The sequence below is a fragment of the Boleophthalmus pectinirostris genome, unplaced genomic scaffold (assembly GCF_026225935.1).
Source record: "Boleophthalmus pectinirostris isolate CB_2022bp ecotype Guang Dong unplaced genomic scaffold, ASM2622593v1 HiC_scaffold_16, whole genome shotgun sequence".
Lineage (NCBI taxonomy): Eukaryota > Metazoa > Chordata > Actinopteri > Gobiiformes > Gobiidae > Boleophthalmus > Boleophthalmus pectinirostris.
The window spans coordinates 4,445,144-4,468,706 of record NW_026571095.1 but is presented as its reverse complement, the minus strand read 5'-3'; the positions used below and the strand labels follow the sequence as shown (position 1 = coordinate 4,468,706).

Sequence of the window (23,563 nt, the reverse complement as noted above, 5' to 3'; positions counted from 1 at the left end):
ATTAATCCAGTCATTGACTTTTTTTGAAACTGTTCAAGCCAAATGCACCCACCCCATTTTTTTTCCCATTTATTTATTTTTTTAATCATTATTGTTAGTAATAGCAGTAGTATATTAGTGTTGTAGTTTTTTTTCTTTCTTTTTTTTATCATTATTGTTATTGCTAGCAGTAGTATATTATTAGTATATAATTTTTTCATATTTACTCAAGATTTGTGTGATTTGTTTAAGATTTGTTATGTTTTTTTCTGTATACACATGAAACGTTGTGTATACATTTGTTGTAGTTCTATATCTGTTCACACATATAGATATAGAAAAATATAGGAAACAAAAAAATTCACCAGTCTCCAAAATCTCCATGTGTGCATCTTTAAAGAAATTCCTCTGGCTCCACTTCTCCTGACGTCATACTGAAACCGGGTAATTCTCCACTCTCTTGGATTAAATAACCGCTTCATGGCCCAGAGCTAACAGGCTTTCAGCCCAGTGCGCATCCTCTCTCCCTCTGCTTGGATCTCTCACAGCCCCCCTAGGGTCCAAACCACCAGCAGCCCCACCGCATCCATCATTGTTTGTCAGCTTAAACAAGAAACCCAATCTCCACACGCATTCCTCGAGCCACCTCAGGCAATCCTAAATAACAACGTGTGGAGTTTTGCATCGGGGGTAACGGGGAAAGTGATCGGAGCTTGGGACTAAAGTACGTGTGAGTTAAATGTGAAGTGACGTGGAGCGGGGCTGTTTTAAAGGCTGGAGTCTTCTCACAGATCCAGTGCAAATATTTGAGTGTCCTTTGTGAGAAATAGCTGTCCAGTGTTGACATGAGTTAGAATCTAGAAGGTGTTTGTAAGTGAAGAAGAATTGTAGAAGTTGTGGATTAGATAAGATTTAGAATTTCTTACATTTGAAAATATGTATTATACTCAATAGCAATGCAAGAAATATGGATACAGACATGTGTTTGAAATAGGAACGAAGTTAAAACACTTTTATGGCAAAAATTATATAACATGTTCTAAATAAATGTCCTAGATCAGGGGTCAACGTTTTTCATGTCAGGGACCCCAAACTGATGGAGAGCTGGAGCAGGGACTATACTACTAAATATATGGCAGACAATTGTGTTTTATATTAAATTAGGTCTAGTGTCGTGTATAAACAGCTACTCTGTTATTGTACATTAAATACTAGGAGGGTGTTCCATCAAAGTTGCTTAACAAGTCCAGGCTCATCCTGAAATCCTGAGCTGAAACTCACTCCATCTCCAGTTGAAGTCTCAACTCGTTCCATGACAGAAATAAGTCTGAGTCTGACCAAAACTAATTCAGGTTTGAAGTTTAAGTTGCTATTTGTGCTCGCTCACGGTGACAATGAGAATCAATGCAGCAACAACATCCCAAAAAAATGGGCTCTAAGGTTGTGTTCACCCTGCAGCCTGAAGTGACCCAAATCAGATTTTTTGGCCCCTATGTGTCCTGTATCTGATCTTTTAATGACAGTCTGAACAATACAGATCTGATTTTTTTCAAATGTGACCCAAGACACTTGGATATGTGCTCCTAAAACCGATACATATCTGATCTTTTGACATGTGACTTCAGTCTGAACGGCCAAAGTGCATTCATCCACCTACACGTTATCAACAAGACACAAATGTACACAAATGTTCTTCTCGTCATACAAAAATGGTTAATGAACTCCGTGTCACTGAAGTGAAGCACATCACCACTCACGGCTCCGTCTCCACATCCACATGTTCCTTTCAACGGACGTCGTTGCCGCTGTCCCACAAAACTCCATGACCAAAAACCTCGTCCTTCTCCTTCTCAATCTCCTCCTTAAAACAAGTAAGTTGTTCATGTTCTGGCTTCGGTACAAGAGGAACTTTAAAATCTCCAGGTGCTCAATGCTGCGTCCATGTTTGGACAACTTCTGTAAACACAGAGACGCTCGCTGTGGTTGACGTCGTCGTGTCTCCAGTGTCACATGTGGGACACTTTTGGGCCATTTAATGTTCACACTGGAGTCACATACAAGTCACATTTAATTGGAAATGTGAACGACCTCGCAAAAACATCAGATTTCACAAAAATAAAAAATCTGAATTGAGCATTAAGCCCTGCAGTCTGAACGTAGCCTTAGTGTGAGATTTTTAATGATCGGATTAAACAAGAGAGGAGCCACAGCGCACACAGACAAGAGTTTGATTTGAGACACTGAACTTTTCTGGTCATTCTGATCTGTGGAGCGAGAGGAAAGACACGATTCCTCCCTCTTCTCCCGGTCGCTCCGTGGACAGAGAGGAGGAGGCCAGTGTAGTGCGGACCCTGGAGCCTAGTTAATACACCCGGGTAATGAAGTTGCCTGACCCCTTCCTGGAGAGCGAGAGTACATGCGGAGCTTAAGTTCAGCTGTGCGTAAAAGTGAAGCTGTAACGGAATTCTTCACATGTAGACATGAACAATAAAATCTGGGCCGATGTGTTTGCAGTTTGACAGGGAGCGAGAGACGAGGGGATGAAGAGAGAGACAGACATTATGAAGGAGCGAACAGACAGACCACACTGAAAACCACTTCATCCTCATCCTTCAAAAATAAAGAAAGGGGCCCGGTCAAGCAGAAGTAAACATCAAGGCCCAAAATTCAAGTTAATGCATCTGATATAAAAATGTATTGAACAGATACATATGTACTCTAGTTTATGAAACTGTTGACCTTTTTTCTGTACCATTTTTGGTTCTAAAGTTCCATATGTTTTAAACAGACCATGTATGAAACATGGAACAAAAATTATTTCCCAAATTTCAAAGACCTGCAAATCATGTCAATAAATGGATGTATTTCATCATATCTTGTGTTATTCCATCTTTGAACTGTTGATGAAGGGACATGATTTAAAAAAATAAATAAAAAAAGTATTTAAAATGATAAAAATTTGCTTGGAAGGACTGACATATTTTATAGAAATAGTTTCCTTTCATTTTGAAGTAATATTAAAGTATTCAGAAGAAAAAAGCGACAAATGATGTAAAATCCTGCACCTTCTACTTGTTTGTACAATTTACTTTTCCCTCCGTTACCATGACCTTTCTTAATAAAAAAAATCTCATGAGTCAAAAAGTCAGAGGTTTTTCAACCTAATCTTGTACCATATGGTAGAAAACTATATGAAGCAAATATTCAAACCAGTTTGTTAAGGATATGGAAGTGAGAACCAAGAGTTATCACTGTTTGGATTTATTGCCCAAAAAGTGCTGCATATTTCATTTCCTCCGTTACCGACATGAGTTTTTAAATTTTTTGTCAACAACTTGAAAGAATATCACAGGTTTAACTTGACCCTGTTGGAGTGTAACTCTTTCCTACATTCTGATACTTTACTTATTTCAATAGTCCCTCTAGTTTCTGAATAAGAGACATTTGAATGTCAAAAATCTGCCCCTGTTTCCCTCCGTTACCACTTGACCAGACCCAAATGTATTAAAAAGTCTAATCAACCAAAGATTTTGCACCCCCCCTGTTGAAGACCTCTGTCCTATATTATACAAAATGGATTCTTGTAAGTTTTCTTTTGTGGTCCATGGGTGTATACTAATCTATGTGCTCTTATACTTGTTCTGATGCAGCTCAACATTCTAAAGACATTCAGCTTCATTTCTGTCCTGTGAATGGGACTTTTGTAGTATTGATACTTGCTCAAATTAGTATCTACTGTAGCTTCAATACTACTTTTATATCGGTTAATATCTGATTTTCGATGCTTCTGACAACCCCAAGAGCTTGCAGACCCTCTCCCCTCCTCACCGATCTGGTTGTACATCTTGAAGGCGATGTCAAACTGCAGGATGACGAGCATGAACTGAAACCAGGGGCTCATCTCCTTGTAGGGCAGAGGGATGTGGACGGCGAACACGATGTTGTTGGCCTCGATGCGTTTGGCCATGGCCTCGTCGAAGGAGCGGATCTTGTCGCACTGGTTGGGGCCCCAGGGCATGAACCATTTGGAATCCTGACGGTGCTTGACGTTGTCCACACATTTGGTGGCCAGGTAGTGCACGGCTGTGGTGGGACTGGGGGCTGCAAAGAACAAAAGGCAAGATTTGGGTGAGTGAGTTTTCTAAAAAGGTTTAATATAAGTACGATTAAAGGGCTCATATTACACCGTTTTCTGATCTGTGTTGTAATGTTTCCTCATCACAAACACACCTGCAGTTGTGATTTGTTTCATTCACATGTTTAAAACACACAAATCCTGTATATTTAGGCTGAGTTCTTTTCACAAACAGAAAACACTCTGTTCCACATTGTGATGTCATGTGATAATACAGGAAGTGTGCTACTGTGTTTGTAAACTCCACACACCTTCACTAAAATTTGGATGATTTCAGCTTTGGAATTGCCAATCTCTACTGAAATAAAACTTCATCTTCATGGAGTCTACATCTCCAAAGCTCAAAATGCTCTGTTCCACCTTGTGATGTCACAGACTACATAAAAAAAAAAGTATTAATTAAACATGTCTGAATGAAAAAACACACAACTCCAGGTATATTTTTGATTAGGTAACAGTATAATAACATGTCTTAAAAGTCACAAGAGTAAATTTTGTGGAATACAGGAACATGGGATAAAAATAAATTCTATAAAAGCAAATATAAACCAATAATTTAAAGTGATAGTGTGTAACTTTCTGGAGGTGGCATGACACTAGACAATAGAAAATGAAAACACACTTTGAAACACTGGAGTATAAAGTGTCATGGTGGATAAAGTGTAATACTGTGGACAGTGTTGGGGAGTAACAGATTACATGTACTGGAGTTACGTATTCAGAGTACAAATTATGAGTAACTGTATTCAGTTACAGTTACTGTTTCAATGAGTGGTAATTGGATTACAGTTACTTTGTTTAAATAAACGGATTACACAGAGGGATTTTCCTGTTTTCACATTTTGGGCTGTTCTGTTTTTTTGTTTTGTTTGGTAATTCCACTCATTGCCGGACACTAAACCACGTCTAAACCAGGACTAAAACCGGGACCAAAACCGGGACTAAAACCGGGACCAAAACCGGGACTAAAACCGGGACCAAACCAGGATTTAACAGGACTAAATTATGCAGCGTGGACCGTGTCTAATCGTCTTCAATAATATTTTTAATTTGGTTCAGTAAAGTCTGGGCTTTTTATTTTCTTTTAGCAGATAAAACATCTTAAGTGAAGATTTCCTTGTCTTTGTTTCTCTACAGCAAATCAAGTAATCCAAAGTATTCAGATTACATTACTCATTTTAAGTAATTTAATGGATTCTGTTACAAACTACATTTTGGGGTATGTAATCTGTAATCTGTAGGGGAATACATTTTAAAAGTCACCTTCCCAACACTGACTGTGGATTATTATAGTCAAAGGAATATTTCCATGGAAACAAGCAGGAAGAACTCAGCTTCCATATCAAATAAGAGTCAGGTCTGTGGAAATGTCTGCTTAGAGTAAAGATGCATGTTTTTCAGTACAATAAAAACATCTAGAATGAAAAGCATGGTTTTATTTTAATCATTTTAGCAAAAAAAAAAAAAAAAAAAAAAAGTTAGATACTGTGGCTTTAACTATAATAATGTATTTGTCTTCATCTCCAAAACTCAAAATGCTCCACCTTGTGATGTCATGAAGTGGTAGTTTTCCATTTAAACAGCTACCTTTTACCCATCTAGCTCAGTAGAGATTAGAGCAATTCAGGGCTAAAAATCATCCAAATGAAGGTGTATGGAGTTTAAAAACATAGTGGAACACTTCCTGTTTTACCACATGACATCACAAGGTGGAACAGAGTGTTTTAGTTTGAGAGAAAAACTCAAACAAAACACACTGATTCTGTGTGTTTGTGATGAGAAAACAGACATTATAACATAAATTAGAAAATACTAAAGAATCACCCTGAATAAAACTGAATCCAAGGACGATTTGACATGTATCATCATGACTTGACATAAACCCAGGCTTCAGAGCTACTAGAAGAGAACTACATTTGGAATGAGATGTTATTAGAGTGACACAAGCCAGCCATTAAACTCCAGTAATTATCTGGTCTTTCATTTCTGCGCCTGAATGCCAGTCTTTATGAAGAGGGTAAAAAACGCTCCAGCTGAATGAACGTGGAACCACAACATGTCATTTTGAAAGAATGGGGGTTAGAACTTTACAATCAAGTTTTATTTGTCCAAGAGTTTGAGTTACTTTTTGTCACAGGAAAATCTACTTAAAATGACTTAAATTGAGAACATTTTAGATTCACCTTGACAAGTAAAATGATCTGCTGATGTTTTTATTCATTCAAGCAACATTAGATTTTGTTTCTTATTTTATGTGGAAAGAGATGTTGTTTTTCTTAAGTGTAGCAAGATGTATTTTCATATTTTAAGTACAAAAGTCTGTTACTTGTCATCTTAACTTGGCTGGATTTTAGTTTTTCAGTGTTGGCATCTTCAAAATGTTTTTTCTTTTCTTCTATCTAATTAAAAACAGCACTCAAAGGCAACTGAAAACCAACTTAAAATGTTCCCTATTGTTTATTCAGTGTTTAGGTTGAGAAAGAGTAGAAGCACTATGAAACTTCTCCAGTGGGGAGGGGCTGGGTGGGGTTCTTAGAATGTTCCATAGTATGGCATTAAACATTGTGGACACCTATGCATTTGAGCGCAGATGCCTGAAACATGTAGCCAGGCTGGCGCCACCTAGTGCCTCAGCTCAGTTTCATTTCTCTCCAGAGACTAGGTCAGGAATCAGAATCCACTAGACGGTTCACAAAAACCCCAGAAGTGTGAGTTCAGGCACCAGCCAATCAGAGAAGAGCCAGACATTCTGTGTTGGCAACGATTCCTGAGATCGAGGATTTAAAGCTGGTGTGGTGTAGGATTTTGACCCTGCGGTGAGGTGACCCGGGGTCAACATACCACATAGTATTTTGACCCCGGGGTCAGAATCCTATTATAGTTTGTTGACCCCCCCATAGAATATTGACCCCTCTATTAAAATCTATATTTTATTAATAAAGAACTTGAATTCTATAGAAAACTCTGAATATTAATACTGTATCTGCAAATTAAAACATATTGACATATTTGAAAGTGTTTTTTATGTCGATTATAACTTTTGAATGTTAAAAATGACTTAGTTGTTTAAACATATTTTACTGAAAATGAGATAAGTAGTTATTAATGAGTTAGGTCAATCAAAGTGATGTAAAATGATTTGGAATCTTGTTCAAATAGACAGGGCTGATAGTTAAATAGGGGAAACCTATGACTATAGTAATCTGACCCTCCAATATGTTTATTATAGTTGATGTAAAGTATTTAGTATGTAAAAGATTTGGCATAGCGGTTAGTCTATAAGCCGTATGTAAGCCATAGTGGGCCAAGTTTAATGCGTTACTGCAGAACATTTTAGGTAAAGTAATAAAAACATCTCCATGCAGACGAGCAAAGTGAGCCACCAGAAAAGTGACATAGTGCATCTTTAAAAGCTTCTACACACGACTACTGCTGCAATTCAAACTGTAAAACCATGAGTTCAACTTCCGCTGACGTAATAAGTTAAAGCAAAAGAAATGAAAACATCTAAGCTCTTTCCAAAGTGCCTGGAGGTACGACCGTTCCTGTTGGCTGTGATCGCGGGGAAATTCCTGAAAGTTCTGAAGGGCCAATTACCTTGTTTAGACTTTGAGATTCATGAGGCTGACGAGACCCGTGTTTGTCCCTGCTCCTGCAATTACCTGCACATCCAAACCAGGAAGTAGATGTGTCATTATCATGCGAACGCGCAAAAAACAACGCTTTGTTGTGAGGTTGTAAAATCTACATCTTTACATTTTGAATCCGACTTGCCAAGTCAGCTTCTTTATAGCGACTTTGGGCTTTTCTAGCACTTCAAGATCATTAAAGAGGTGATTTTTATCCTTTTCTGTTATGTTTCAGAGTCCGCAGCTTATTCCGACACCCCTTGATTACAACATGCCTCTATTAAGACGGGCCAGTTTTATGACACTTTTTAGTATCACTATTCTGACATATACCATATTTTCCAGACTCTTGAGTGCACCTGAATATAAGCCGCATCAACAAAATTTTAAATTGTACATATATAGGCCACACCTGAATATAAGCCGCAGGTGTCCACGTCTTCAAAAACATTTTCAAGTTCGGGTCGTCTGCTTTTATCGCCTCTGAAAGCTTTTGTCGTCTTTTTGCATCGAGTCAGTTCGTCCCGCTACCGTCGCCAAAATCTCACCATCGACTCACTCGGGTAAGACGTATCCCCCTCACTAATGTTCATTTAGCATCATAACTTAATTTATCACACAGCGATAAACTATTTGAGTGCACTGACAATATCACAAGCTCGTGTAGTAACTTCATGTGTTTCCTAGATCCATGTGTAATCGCACAGACAGCGGTGTTTTCTGCACAGGCTGTGTGTATCCACTGTGTTGCCAAACCATAGACCGTATTTATGAATGAACAATGTGCCAAACAATGAATTCATCCATGTATTAGACGCATCATTTTATTAGCCACAGGGTTCAAAGTGTGAGAAATAATTAAGTGTTTATTTATATAACACTTTTTCCACAGACATTTTTGTCACAAAGACGCTTTACAGAGCATTACATTCAGCATTATTCATTCACTCTATACCTGGTGATGGTAAGCCACTATAGAGGCTTTGCACCATCACCTGACTCCTATAGCAACGGTACCCATGCCGCCATGACACCGGGCACACTATGTCACTTGACATTAGCAGCATCGGAAAAACATGGGCAGGTTTTGTTGTGTATTTGGTTGTTCTAGATGCTCTGAAAGGGATAAAACGAACAGTGTCTTCACTGTTCCTCTGGAAATGACTCATCAGGATCAAATAAGGGAATTATCAAAAAAAAGACACGGATTATAGCTAGCAAAAATAAACCGCAAAGAGATTTCCTATTGTACCATCAAGACACCCGAAGTTTCATCAAGGTATTTGCTATTTAAATTGTTTCATAGTTTATTTAATGAAAGAAGCACATTTACTGAACTAAAATTTCATTAATTTATCCAGGAAAACCCGCACTAGTTTATGATTCAACGAACCCACACTGGGCTCCTGTGATCAACATGACGCACGAGTCGAAGAGTCTGTGAGCCGAACGTTAGAAAGATCTGCTCACAAAAAGTGATTCATTCTAGAAGACATAGTTGTGAATAAACAAGACAATAAAGAAAACATGGGTCCTACGACGAGTGACATGTTTATATGTGCGTTGGAAGATCCAGTTTCTACTGCACACTCACACTGCAAATGTTTTCTTTTTACATTTTAGTTCAGTAAATGTGCTTCTCTCATTAAATAAACTATGAAACTATTTAAATAGCAAATACCTTGATGAAAATGACGTGAGTGTGTCTTGATGGTACCATAGGAAATCTCTTCGTGGTTTATGTTCTCTAGACATAATTCCCGTCTTTTTTCATGATAATTCCCTTGTTTGAGTCATTTCCAGAGGAACAGTTAAGAAACAAATCATTTTATCCCTTTCAGAGCGTCTAGAACAACCAAATACACACAACAAAACCTGCCCATGTTTCTCCAATGCTGCTGAAGTCAATGACATAGTGTGCCCAGTGTCATGGCGGCGTAGGTACCGTTGCTATAGGAGTCACGTGACGGTGCAAAGCCTCTATAGTAGCCACAGCTGCTCTTGGACAGATTAACAGAAGCGCGGCTGCTATGCCAATCGGCGCCAACGGTCCCTCCGACCACCACCATCACTCACGCACACTCCACTTTCATACAAGTAGCGGCTTATAGTTCGGAAATCGCGGTATATGTTGTTCTCCGCAGATCGCCTACATGACCAAATGAATGAAGCACAAAGGGCCATGCAGTCTCCATTTGAGATTTGATATTTTCCCAAAGGCTGCTCTTTTGTAAACGGTGAACAGTTCGGACATTTTTCCACTGTTTAATGTCCTATGTGGCCCAAGTATTCACTGATCAAGAGCATTGCACCAGCCCAAGCATCTCATGAGATATGCAAGTGCAAAGAGTAATAAGCTATCACATTCATATTATTCATGTCAGAAAAGTGTGGAATGTTGAAGTGAAACGTTTGAAAAAGAGTAAAGAGCTGCTACTTCAACAATGAAAAAAAAAAAGTCAAAGTAGTGGGACGCTTGAAAAATAATGTTTATGCTGCTACTCCGACAATTAAACGACACTGTTAATGTAAATAACTGAAATATCGTGATATCATATCGTCAAAAGTCTCACAATAATATCAAGAGCTGTCGCAAAATATCAAATTATAAGTTCCTTTGTTTAAACCCTCTGAGACCCAAGCATTCATTTCCTGGATGAAAAAAAAATTAACCTTGTTTAACATGTTTGTACTAAGCCTCTAATACAGAAAATAATTAGTTTTTTCTTTTTTTGAGGAATCTGTGGAAATGTTGCAAAATTGCAACATTGGGCTTTAGTGGTAACAAATATTACAAACTTCACATTTAATAAAAGCCAACTTTGTATTAGTTATTGCTCACTCAATAAAATTAAAACATATTTTATGTATGAATACATTTAAATGCATTGTTTTTTAGTAAGAAAAGCTAATAAATATCAGAAACTACATATCCCATGATTCATTTCAGTGCAGACAACATGAAGAAATATGTTTTTGACTTTAATTCTTGGGATTATGACAGTAATAATTTGCACCAAAATCTTATCAAGGTGTTTTAAAAGCAGAAAAGTGTCCTATCTACAATTATAATCAGCCTCTCCAAAATATCGCATTAAATATCGTACCATGAGATGCATATCGTAATAATATCATACAGAGAGATTTGGATATTGTTACATCCCTAATAATGACAATAAACAACCTATAGTTATGTTTTAAAGCTGTTAGTGATGTTAAATATTCTAATAAAACACGTGGGTCTCATTAGTGCACGTTCAGCTGTGACACACGTTTATCTAGTCGTTTCTATTTGGGGCGTATTTTTCTAAGACTCAAGTATGTCGTTTTGGGCTTTTTTCCAAAGGTTTGGTCGGCTGGTTACACTCTGAAAATCTGGCAACCCTGACACCCACACACACCAGGAAGCAGATCTGCCATCATCATGATAACACCAACGCGCCGACTCAGCCCCTTTGTCATCGGGCCGTAAAATCAGGAACTACTTTCTGTATGCAAACACAGTAAATCAGTTGAAGGATTTCTTATGACAATCACTATGACGTTAAACTTTATACACCGCAAACTTACAACTGGGGTTTGGAAATCATCAGAAGTGAAAAAGCGAGTTGCTACAAGAGAAATTCAATTAGGGACGCACTGATCCACCTTTTTTTAGTAACAATAATGTCTTCGTCTTATATAGTGCTTTTCCAAACACTCATTTCTTTTTCCTTGTTTCCTTCTCTTTGATTCCTCTTCTTGATTTTGCAGGAAACTGGTGAGGAAGTCCCGCCCACAGATGAGACACAGTGAGGAGAGAGGATCTAAACTCCTCACTGAGAACAATAAAGTTTGATTCTTTTCTCTGACGTCTGCTCCTGAAGTCTCCATTGTGTTTACTCCTTCAGTCCGTGGTTTTCTTTGGGACATGGCTTAATATGACACATTTAACTGACAGCTAGGGTGACCAAATGTCCGTTTTTTTTGGCCGTCCGGGTTTTTGTTTTTAAAGTAAAGTGACCAAATGTCCGGGTTTTCATGATCTTTCATTGGGCCATTAAACTGAGCGTCTCTCGTAGTTCTCTAACACAGAAGGAGCGAGCAGACACAAGCACTCGGTCAGTCTGCAACATGCCGAAACACAAATGCGCATTTAAAGAGTTGTACAAAAAATTCCCCGCTTTTCCATCGTGGTCTGGACAAGAGGGAGGCCATGTGCACAGTGTGTAAAGCAGCACATATGTTTCAGTGTCCAGTGGCGGTGCAGGGACCTCAAAGCTCACCATGACACCAAAAAACGTTAAAAAGCCCCACCTCCCACCCCCCATACGGTGTCCTGGTTTTGACAAATGGAAATATGGTCACCCTACTGACAGCTGAAAAATGGAGGATCGAGGAGAAAAAAGGAAGTGAGGAAAGAGAAATGAGACGCAGCCATAGTCGCTTTACAGATTCGAGACAGACAGACGCATCAATAGGTTTATTTTAAAAAGCTTATCTAATGTCTAATGTTAAAAGGTGCAACTTTAGAAAAAACTTCTGGTAGAGGGCCCACATGTTACAGCAGTGAGTGGAATGTTCCAGAGTACAGCATTAAAAACCATAACCCATTCTTTTAGATCTTGCAAAAAATGAAAAATACCTGGAACTTTGCCTGATGTCGTCACCTGTTTGTCTCCATGGAGATAGAGAAGTTAAATACCATACTGTGGAACATTTCTGGCAAAGCAATAACATCTCCATGGAGCCTCAAGCCTGTGGTGGACCCTCCAACAGAAAAATTACATAGTGCATCTTTAAATTCCTATATATGGACTATGGGTATGAATCTGACCCAAACTGCACCCACAAGACTCCACCAGCAGGGGGAGTAGAGAGATATCTGGACTTTTAACTCCTTACTTCGAGATAGAATACAGAGCGACCGAAGGCCAATAATCCTAAAAAATCTGTATCGAAATCACCATGAAAAAATATATATCTGTCATTGTCTACATGAGTTCATACAAAAACAACTATTAATGCTGGAAAAAGAACTAGGAATGTATGTACAATGTATTTATTTCATTCTCCATTTCTTTATTTGTTTCATTTGTTTAAAGATTCTTCGCTCAACATTTGGAGGTGGAGGGTCCATCACCCATTGTATTGCTTTGCCTGGAATGTTCCACAGTATGGCATTAAACATATCCAGCATTTATTCATTATGGGCATTTCTATTGCTCAAAAACACAATTATTCTCTCTGAATAGGGGCGACTCTCCACAGATCTGACCTATAATGTAGCTTATAGTTGTCTCCCTTGTGATGGAAAGGCTTAACTTCTACTGTGGAACATTCTAGACAAAGCAATAACATCCCCATTAGGGCTGAGTATCATTAACTGTTTCCCCCATGAAGACGACATTTGACGACCGCCTTGTTTCATTAATGACGTCTTTTGACACCTCCGCTGTATCACTAAAGACGTGATTTGACGACCATTACAAATGGCTCTGTTTTTCACATGTAAACAGAGGCTGTGATAGGTGGGGCCACTACAACCCACACATACTAATATATGTATGGGTTGTTCCAAGTAGGCGTCCAAGGGGGAAAGAGTTAAAAAGTTGCCGATACGATAGATACCTCGATACGATACATCTCTCTATACAGTGCACTTTCAAGTCAATACAATATATTTCAAATCTATGGTTCAGTAAAAAGTAAAGGTCAAATCATGGTTGTGATACTAAAAGTTTTGTTAAACCATTTCTTGTGCAAAGTTTATATGAAGCAAACATTTGAATCATCAAACAGTGAAAATGTCAAATGTGTCACATAAACGAGTTTCCTTTCTCTAAAGAAGAAACAAAACTCTAGCGCTCCAACAAAATAATTTAGAAAAATACACAAAAAAATATTCATGGAGATATATCAATACAGCAGCCCATGATATCAAAATCGCTTTATCACAATAAACAATACAATATATCAATATATACAATGTTATTGTATATAGGATATAATGATATTTTTGTACGCCCCTAATCTCCATAGAGACAAGCAGGTGACGGACCCTCCACCACAATGCACCTTTAAGATGAATATAAAATAATGTTTTTAAATACATCAATGCGAATGAAAAGGAGCAGAAAGAATTAATTTATTTTTGTATGAAATTACAATTTAATGAATCTGTAGCAGCTACATTAAACAGTATTTTATTATATTATTTATATAAAGACAGATTCTGCCTGTGAATCATGAGTTTAAGATGCTCTATTACATATAAATAACTAAAAAAATTATATTTAATCTCACTAAACTAAGTAAACTCACTTCTGTTGTCCCATCTAAATCCTTACTAAAACAAATTTTGGTCAACTAGGACAGCATCAACTAATCAACTAAAGGCCTACAGAGCTCCAACTGTTGACACACCCTTCACACAGATGCAGACAAGTCTATAAAAGTTTTACAAGCCCTGCTCATTGTTGTGGTGTGAAACGTCTGTGCATCCAAAAGGCCCACACAGATCTGAGGAGCCTCCATCATCATTATTATTCAATTACCCCTGACCCCTGCTTCGTCCTGGTCCTATCCCCGTGTGTCCACAAGAATACCCGACTCTGACCCCATGTTGTGTCCACTCCGGCCTGGGTAACAAGAGGAGAAAACCCCCTTCATACTCAATTACCCCCACCGGCCCCAGCCACCGGGCAAACACAAAGGAATCTGGCTTCATTAAAACTATCTCAGTCCCGAGCAAACCCAGCCAGCTAATTTATGGTAGAGTGAGCAGGAGCAGGAGCAGGAGGGAGAAGGAGGAGTGAGCAGGAGCAGGGGTAGAGCACTAGTGAATATTGTGGAAAAAAGTGTATTGGAGAACTGCCATAAGTTTCACAATAAAATAGGCTACAATCTCTATTATATTGAACTGCAGCTGTTGTTAAAGTGCCTATGACAGGTTAGACGACTCATTGCACTAAAAAACTGTTTGGGCACTTTTTGTTTTCCCCTATATTTTTTAAATTGTCTATTTTTGTAGCATTTGTCCCAGTTTTGTTTTTGCAAGTTATTCCAATTTTTGAATGTTTAAAAGTTTGTTGTAGCTCGCTCGGGTCAGGTAGCCAGGCTGGAGTCACCTAGTGCCTCCGCTCAGTTTCATTTCTCTACAGAGACTAGGTCAGGAATCAAAATACACTAGACGGTTCACAAAAACCCCGGAAGTGTGAGTTCAGGCACCAGCCAATCAGTGAAGAGTTCTGTGTCGTTTCTGTGTCGTTTCTGTGTCGTTTCTGTGTCGTTTCTGTGTCGTTTCTGTGTCGTTTCTGTGTCGTTTCTGTGTCGTTTCTGTGTCGTCAATGATTTCTGAGATCGAGGATTTAAAGCCGGTTTGAGATAGTCAGTGTTGGGGAGTAATAGATTACATGTACCGGCGTTACGTAATCAGAGTACAAATTATGAGTAACTGTATTCAGTTACAGTTACCGTTTCAGTGAGGGGTAATTGGATTACAGTTACTTTGTTGAAATAAATGGATTACATGGCGGTATTTTCCTGTTTTCACATTTTGGACTATATCCCCATTTTTATTTATTTTTTAATTTTTTCTCCTTAATTCCACTCATTGCCAGAACCAGGTCTAAACTAGAGCTAAACCAGTTCTAAACCAGGACTAAAACCAGGTCTAAAACCAGGTCTAAAACCAGGTCTAAAGTAGATCTAAACCAGGTCTAACCAGGACTAAACCAGGACAAAAACAGGATTTAACTGGACTAAATCATGCTGAGTGGACATGTCTCCTCTTCTTCTATCAATAATATTTTTTATACGGCAAATCAAGTAATCCAAAGTATTCAGATTATGTTACTCACTTTAAGTAATTTAATGGATTACGTTACAAACTACATTTTGGGGTCTGTAATCTGTAATCTGTAGTGGAATACATTTTAAGTCACCTTCCCAACACTGGAGATATTATCACCCCATAGTACATTGACCCCGGGGTCAACATACCGATATAGTAAAGTGGATATTGTTACATCGTGAGCTTCCCCAACATATCGCAATAAATATCGTAAATATCGTGAGGTTCATACCGTGACGATATCGTATCGTGATGCTTGGATATCGTTACACCCCAATCGTAACCTCATCAAAATTTGTTTCATTTACACATGTTTGAGTAATCCTGCATTATCAGTCTGTCTACATCTCCAAAGTTCAAAACGCTCTGTTCCACCTTGTGATGTCATGAGCTGCCTTTTACCTTTTGTTCAGTAGAAATTGGCAATTCCATGGCTGAAATGATCCAAATGATTCTAGTGAAGGTGTATGGAGTTTAAAAACATTCCTGTATTGCCAAATGACATCACAAGGTGGAGTGTTTTCAGTTTGACAGAAGAACTCCACCTAAATGTGCAGGATTTGTGTTTTTGTTAAACATGTGTGAATGAAACAAAACACAAGTCCAGGTCTGTGTGTGATGAGGAAACATTACAGCACAGATCAGAGAATAGTGTGATATGGGCCCCTTAAACATTTTTAGACATAAACAATGACGTACAGGAGTTTACATCATCTAAACTGTTCCACACGTTCACCCCTTGGACTTCGAGCTTTAGGTTTAGCAAACATAAATGATCGTCTGAGGTCTTCTGGAGGGTGTTTTATTTGGAACAAGCTCTGGAGCACTCTGTACATAAAAGTAGACATTTTGAAATCCACAGAGTCGTTAAATTTCAAGACTTTGGAAATTGTAAACAGTTCCGCATATACAACGCATTTATCTTTTTGGCGTTTCTATTGCTCAGAATGTCTTGGAAAATATGAATTCTTCCTGTGAGCGGGGTCTCTCCACAGATCTGACTTGTAACTTAGCCTGGTGGTGTCACCTGCTCGTCTCCACGGGGATAGATGGGCTTAAAGGCTTATCACCATACTTCAGAACATTCCAGGGAAAGCCATCACCGTGGAGACGAAAAGTAGATGGCAGAAGTTAAACTTTTAAAACTTGTCTAAGAGTAGGCTAAATGTGCAGTTAGAGACTCCTGAAGATTAGCCATGATCAGTTTATTAAAAGGTGCACTATGTAACTTTTCTCTTACAAATACCAACATGTGGTTGTGTCCATGGAGATACATAAGGGAGATCGCCTTCTCCTGAATATACCACAGTAGGGCATTAAACTTGGTTATTGTAAGAGAATTTAAGTAATTTATCTTCCACGTACATCTCAGTTTAAAGGGATAGTTCGGGATTTTTGACATAAATCTGACGAAAGTAGTCTGGCAAGTTGTGCTGGGGACAGTATAATAAAGCGTTTTTCTTCTCAAAACAATCTGTGTTCAAAAGAGTGATATATTTGCATCACAAAACCTTCGTCGCCTAAAAAGTCAGACCTCCTTATCGCTTGGCACCATTTTCTTTCTGTTCGTATCACTGCGCAAATGTATCACTCTTTTGAACACATATTGTTTTGAGAAGAAAACACTTTATCATACAGTCCCCAGTCAACTTGCTGGACTACTTTCGTCAGCACTGAAAACGGCCAGTATCTCGGCTCACTGGACGCTGTCGGGGGTAAGTCAGTGTGACACTGCTCACGGGGATGACACACAGATTCATGCCAAAAATCCTGAACTATCCCTTTAACATTGACACAAAAGCTGTATTTACACCATGATCTTCCCTTGGCATACCATTGGCATATCACTATCTTACCTGTGGCATATTGGTGTCTAACTGGTGTCTACTGGTCTTCATAGTCTCACCATTTGCTTTATAAACCTCCTCCTCCAGAAGCATAGTCAAATGGGCTTGAACACTCAAAGATCACACTATGTTCTCTTTTGAAATCACACTATGTTGATTTTTCAAGTTCCCCCCAGGCTCGTATTATTGAGGGTAAATAAACTTCTCCTGCTTAAGACGTCCAGTTGGTCTCCAGCCTTTTGCTTCCACCCTTTCTTGGACAAACTGAAAACTTCGACAACAGTTATTGTATAATTATTCAATGATTTCAATGTGTTTACTAGGGATGTAACAATAACTGAAATATCGTGATATCGTATTGTCAACACTCTCACAGTAATATCAAGAGCTGTCACAATATATCGAATCACAAGTTCCTTTGTTTAAATGCAGGTTTTATAGTAGCAACTAGGGATGTAACGATATTCAAATTTCTCTGTACGATATTTATTGCGATATTTTGAAGAGGATGATATAATTGAAGATAGGACACTTTATTAACTTTTAAAAAATCTTGACAAGATTTTGGTGTGAATTATTTCCGTCATAATCCCAAGAATTCAAGTAAAAAACATATTTCTTCATGTTGTCTACACTGAAATGAATCATGGGATATGTAGTTTCCGATGTTTATAAGCTGTTGCTACAATAAAACCATGTATTTAAGCAAAGGAACTTGTAACTCCATATATTGTGACAGCCCACGATATTATTGTGAGACTTTTGACGATACGACATCACGATATTTCAGTTATTGTTACATCCCTAGTAACAACAGCTAAAACACATCGAGAACTACATATCCCATGATTCATTTCAGTGCAAACAACATGAAGAAATGTGTTTTTTACTTTAATTCTTGGGATTATGACAGTAATAATTCACACCAAAATCTTGTCAAGGTATTTAAAAGGCAAAAAGTATCCTGTCTACAATTTTATTAACCACTCCAAAATATCACAATAAATATCGTACAGTGAAATTACTTTGAGATTTGGATATCGTTACATCCCTAATGTTTACAATAAAACAATCCCTTGAAAAAAATACGCATTCTACTATAAGAGGGTCCACCACTCCACAAACCTGACCTGTAAATTGGCTTGGTGCTCGTCTTTATGGAAGTTTAATATCGCACTGTGAAAAAAATTCCACGCAGAGTAACAACGTGGTGACGGACACGCCACCCGGAAAGTTACACAGTGCACCTTTAAGTACAATTCATTTGAAAAGAAATATTGGCACAAAATAAGTGATTGGCGATGACGAGCGGCTCCACTGTCCAGAGCTGCACTCAGCGTTTTAGTTTTCGACGTCTCGAGCCAATTTCATATATTGAGCTGCTTATATTTTTTGCTGGCTCCACGATGAATCAAACTGAAATGAACATCTTTGTAACTGTCAAACTGCACAGGACGCAACTATTCTGGTATTAGTTTAATGTTTAAAAAGGTGCGTTGTGTGACTTTTCCGGTGGAAGGTCCGTCAAGCGTCAGATCTGTGGAGAGGCGACCCCGCTCACAGTCAGAATGCCTGTTTTTCTAGGTATTTTTGAGCTTTAAATCCACCTGTAATTGAATAAATGTAATGTAAAGATGTTTAATGTCATACTGTGGAACCTTCCAGGCAGAGCAATGACATATTTATAGAAACAAGCAGGTGACAAACCCTCCAGAAAAGTTACACAAACTCTACAAACATGCTCCAAAATGGAAATCAGCTGGAAAGTCGCTGTGAATTGTACCCTTTATGAAAGTTAAGTTAATCTATATACATATAAATAATAGGGATGGAACAGTAACCAAACTATCGTGCTATCGTATTGTCAAAGTTCTCAAAATAATATCAGGGACCATCACAATATATCGAATTACAAGTCTCTTTGCTTAAATGAAGAGTTTTGGTGCAGCAAAAGACAGAGAACTACATAGACCATGATCCTTTGCTCCATTTCAGTGCAGACTAAAAGAAGAAATAACAATTCTAACACTTTTAAGTCTAGTTGTTTGGATTAAGTCTTGTCAAGAAAAAGTAGCATATTAGGTTTTTTTAGTATCCACAAAATATTCGCAATCAATATCGTACTGTGAGATGTGTATCGTGAAAATATCGTACAGAGAGATTTGGATATTGTTACATGTCTAATCGTGAGCCTCTCCACCACAATGTGAGCTTTCCCACGATATTGCAATAAATATTGTACCGTGAAGTTCATACATTGACGATATCGTATCATGAGACTTGGATATCATTACACCCTTAGTATTTTTTCATGCTGTACACACTATACTGCAAAGTAACTCTGTCAGAGTTAAGTCTGTCAAGTCTGTCAAACTGTTTTATTGTGTAAGTGTCGCCGCACGATCCTGATCAACACTAAACAGGAAATCCAAAGCTCTTCTAGATCATTTCAAACAAACACACGATGACTGGAGCTTGATGAGATGTTCTTATCATGGATGGAAGTCTGGAGAAAATCTAAAGAAAATGGTGATCATGTCAGCCCTTTGGCTTTGCATAACTGCCTTATGTTTTATTTCATGATACAAAGGATACAAAGGTCAGGTCCATTTTGAGCTCAATTTTTCACATACAAATATTTCTTCATTATAGCAACTAGTAGTCAAATTTTGAGAGCCATGCCTATTATATGGACAAAACAGAAACTTTGAAGTCATTTTTCTCAGTTTCTCACTCTGGAGAGTTCAGGTCTTTTGCCTTTCTAGGGCAGTATTACCACATGACATCACAAGGTGGAACTGTATTTTCAGTTGGATATTGTTACACCCCTAATAAATAATTTAGTTTCATGTCGAGCATAAAGAGTATTCTGATTTGGGAAGGATGAGCAACTTGTTTTTATCCCCTGTTGCATGACAGAGCATGAGGTGATTATGTTCATGACAGCAGATGTTGTAGGACATGAGGAGCAAGAAAAAATATGTAAAACTCCATTTCAATTTTCTGCGAGTAAATGACGATTATATTGATATTACAGACTGAAAAAGCCAGAGAGAAGAGGGCGTCGGGAAGGAGGAGGGAGTCGTTCCCACCGAGAGAATGGGACGCTCCAGCCGATATTCTCCAAAACGCAAGAGATTTTGTTTTAGTATTTAAGGTGGACTGATATTAAAATCGCAATCTACTCAGTCACAGAACATACAGTATAAGGAAACTGTGCAGCCTTTATTTGCAATGTAGTTTGTAGTTTCCTGTTTAGAGGCGACATTTTGAGGACTTTTGGTCATTCAAAAAGATATTCTTTTTAAAGTTAAATGCTGTTGTGTTAATTTTCTATTATTCTGAAACCAGAGAACAGTTGGCATTTAAAACTACTGAACAAAAAGACTTACTTTAACCCTTACATACTGTTCATTTCTTAAGCTTTCACAGTATCGTCCAGGTCAAATTTGACCCGGACCAAGAATTCCCTTACAGTAAGTGTCTATACCAAATAAACAGACTGTTCCACATGAATAAATATGTGTAATATATAAATATAATGTTTGAGAGAGCAGGAAGAGCATATTTTTGTAAGTTTTACAACACTCGTTTTTTGAGAAAAACATCTGTTATCACACAGTACCGTGTCCTGTTTTACAAAACAAATAAAAACATAAAAGCCAAAATGATGGTGATATTTATTGTGTTTGAAACTGACATGAATATTCTGGAACTGTTGGAATTTAAAATATATCCATGTTTATCCACTGCAGCCATTACGCTTATTTCAAACTAGTCAATACATTCAAAGCAGTGGTATATAAAAGTATAACATTTTAAAATATTTTCATTTTTCCTAAATATTTGCCAAAATACACAAAAGTCATCAAATTTCAGGTGTATTTTTACGACAGTTGAATGTCAAAACGGGTCAAAATTAACCCAAATAGTATGTAAGGGTTAAAAAGATGCACTGCTCATTTTTTTCTGGTTGAGTCTCCGCTACTTACTTGTCTCCATGGTGTTGTTACTGCTTTGCCTAGAATGTTCCACGGTATGACTTTAAACATAGATCTCTAGTATTTATTCACGACTTGTGTTTCTATTGCTTAAAACTACAACAAATACTTCTGTAAATAGGGTCGCCTCTCCACAGATCTGAGGTGTAATGTGGTGTAGTGCTGTGATAGATGGGTTTAATCTGTACTGTGGGATACTCTAGACAAAGCAGTAACATCTCCATGGAGACAAGTACGTAGAAAAGACTAGAAATGTTACTCAGTGCGTCTTTAAAGTGAAAATGTTCTATGTTCTTATCAGGGAAAGGGTCAAGAGCTCATCATGTTTATTGGTATGTTTATCTCGACAGGATACGGCGGCCCTATAGACGGGAACTGTCTGAATACTTCTACATCCACAGAGACTTTTTTATTTTATTTTAGTAGCTGCACTGGCACAGAGCTGCACGACGAGGTTGGAGTGGGTGGTTGGATTTAAAGAAAGTTGACAGGCTCTTCGGAGGGGTCCTGGGGCGACACGGAGCCCTGGCAGCTGTGTGCGGCACCGGGTGGAGCCGTGCACAGTGCACAGCCGAGTGACGGGATTTAGGGAGATGGGAGTTTGCAGAAAGGTACAGCCCGGGGCCCTCACACAAGAAAGACATTACAGACAGAAGGAAGAGAAGAAGACGAAGGAGAAGGAGGAAGAGGAGGAGGAAGAGGAGAGAGACGGGGAAACATCTGACCAGAGGGTTGGATCAAACAGAATGAAGGTTCTTGGATTGTTCGTGTAGCATCCATGTTTTATACAGATCTACTTTTACACCAAGGCTCCAGGAAATGTCAAATATAGAGACAAAGTGATACATGGAGCTCACTCAGACAAAGTCAAACTGCAGAGAGGAATCAAGTGTTACAGTCCCTGAGTATGGGTCAAATGTATCCCTTTGGTACATACTACAAATGTCAGTTTAAGAGCAAAATGATAGTTATTACTAGTTATTAATTAAAGCCTTGCACTTGCCTATAGGCTCGCAGGAGTGTGGTTTTGTATACAGTGTGACTAAATGTAGGTCAGCTGTGACAAAGGTGCTCCCAAAATCAGGGTCAGATCATAACAGGCCTGTCAGACTTTAAAGGAGCTGAGCTGTGTTAACCTTTACCATGTTGGCGGAAGGAAAAAGCAGGCCAGTGTGTGAAATGTCTGCGCGCTTTGAAGCATCGTTGGGCATGTCTGTGTCTGCACCAGCACCTGGACACTGCGCACTGATTTGCTGCGCTCACGTTAGCTTTGGAGGCTATCGTGTGGGCTACTTTTGGTGTCGTCAAGTCCATGTTTTGTGTCACCACAAGAGGCCTGAGTCTTATTTAAACTCCAGACGCAAAGAGTAGGTTAGTAAGCCTTTTACAGGACATGTGTCTTAAAGTTTAAAAAGAAAAAAAGACAGCCATCATTAGAAACACATGCTCAACTTTTCCTCTTCTAAAAAAACAGCCCATTTTCAGGCGTGAGCCTGTATGCGCAGCGCGTAAAATGGTTACGCACAAAAAGTCCAAAAAGTAGCTACAGAGAAAGAGAAACACTCACCGATTAATCCGCCGACCATGAAGGCGAACGCCTGGAACAGCAGCAGGATCACTCCTACAATCACCAACTTTTTGGTGCTCATGTTTTCAATGATAGCCCCCGCCATCGCCACGGAAAGCGTTCACAAATGTCACGGAGAACCACAAAACGCAACAATGTGTTAGAAAAAGGACGGAATGAGTGCATCCACGGGGCGAAGGCCGAGCTGGGACCCTGCGCCACCACTTCGCTCTGCTCTGCACTCCGCTCCTGCCTCTCAACTTCGAAGGAGGAGAAAGAGGAGGAAAAAAACAGGAGTCACATGACCGAGCAGCGCAGAGCTTTATCCCGGAGCCGTAGCGCCAGAGCGGGGGCAGATGTGGGGAGCCGTGCGCGCGGCACAGAGCCGTGCACGCGCCAGGGCAGGTTGTAATAGAACCCTCAGTGTCCTCCGGCTATTTTAAGGCCTGTATGTCACCTCATGTGTGCGGCCCGAGCCCTCAGCACATTGTCATCACGGGCTATTCTGGTTTGTGCCGAGTTCTGTTGTTCCCATAACACACGCGCACGCACACACGCGCACGGTGCCAAG

The 23,563-nt window shown here is 38.9% G+C and overlaps 1 protein-coding gene across 1 annotated transcript in view; it reads right to left on the bottom strand.

Annotated features, from left to right (window-relative positions):
• The window catches only part of wls (Wnt ligand secretion mediator), a 59,104-nt gene extending 35,838 nt beyond the window's left edge, over window positions 1-23,266 (bottom strand). The window contains exons 1-2 of the mRNA XM_055151442.1: window positions 22,993-23,266; window positions 3,808-4,080 (exon numbers count right to left, since the gene is read on the bottom strand). Of these exons, the coding sequence (XP_055007417.1) occupies window positions 3,808-4,080; window positions 22,993-23,098 (379 nt within the window). The 5' untranslated portion in view covers window positions 23,099-23,266. The remainder of the gene's footprint in view (window positions 1-3,807; window positions 4,081-22,992) is intronic.
• Between the last annotated feature and the right edge of the window lie 297 nt (window positions 23,267-23,563).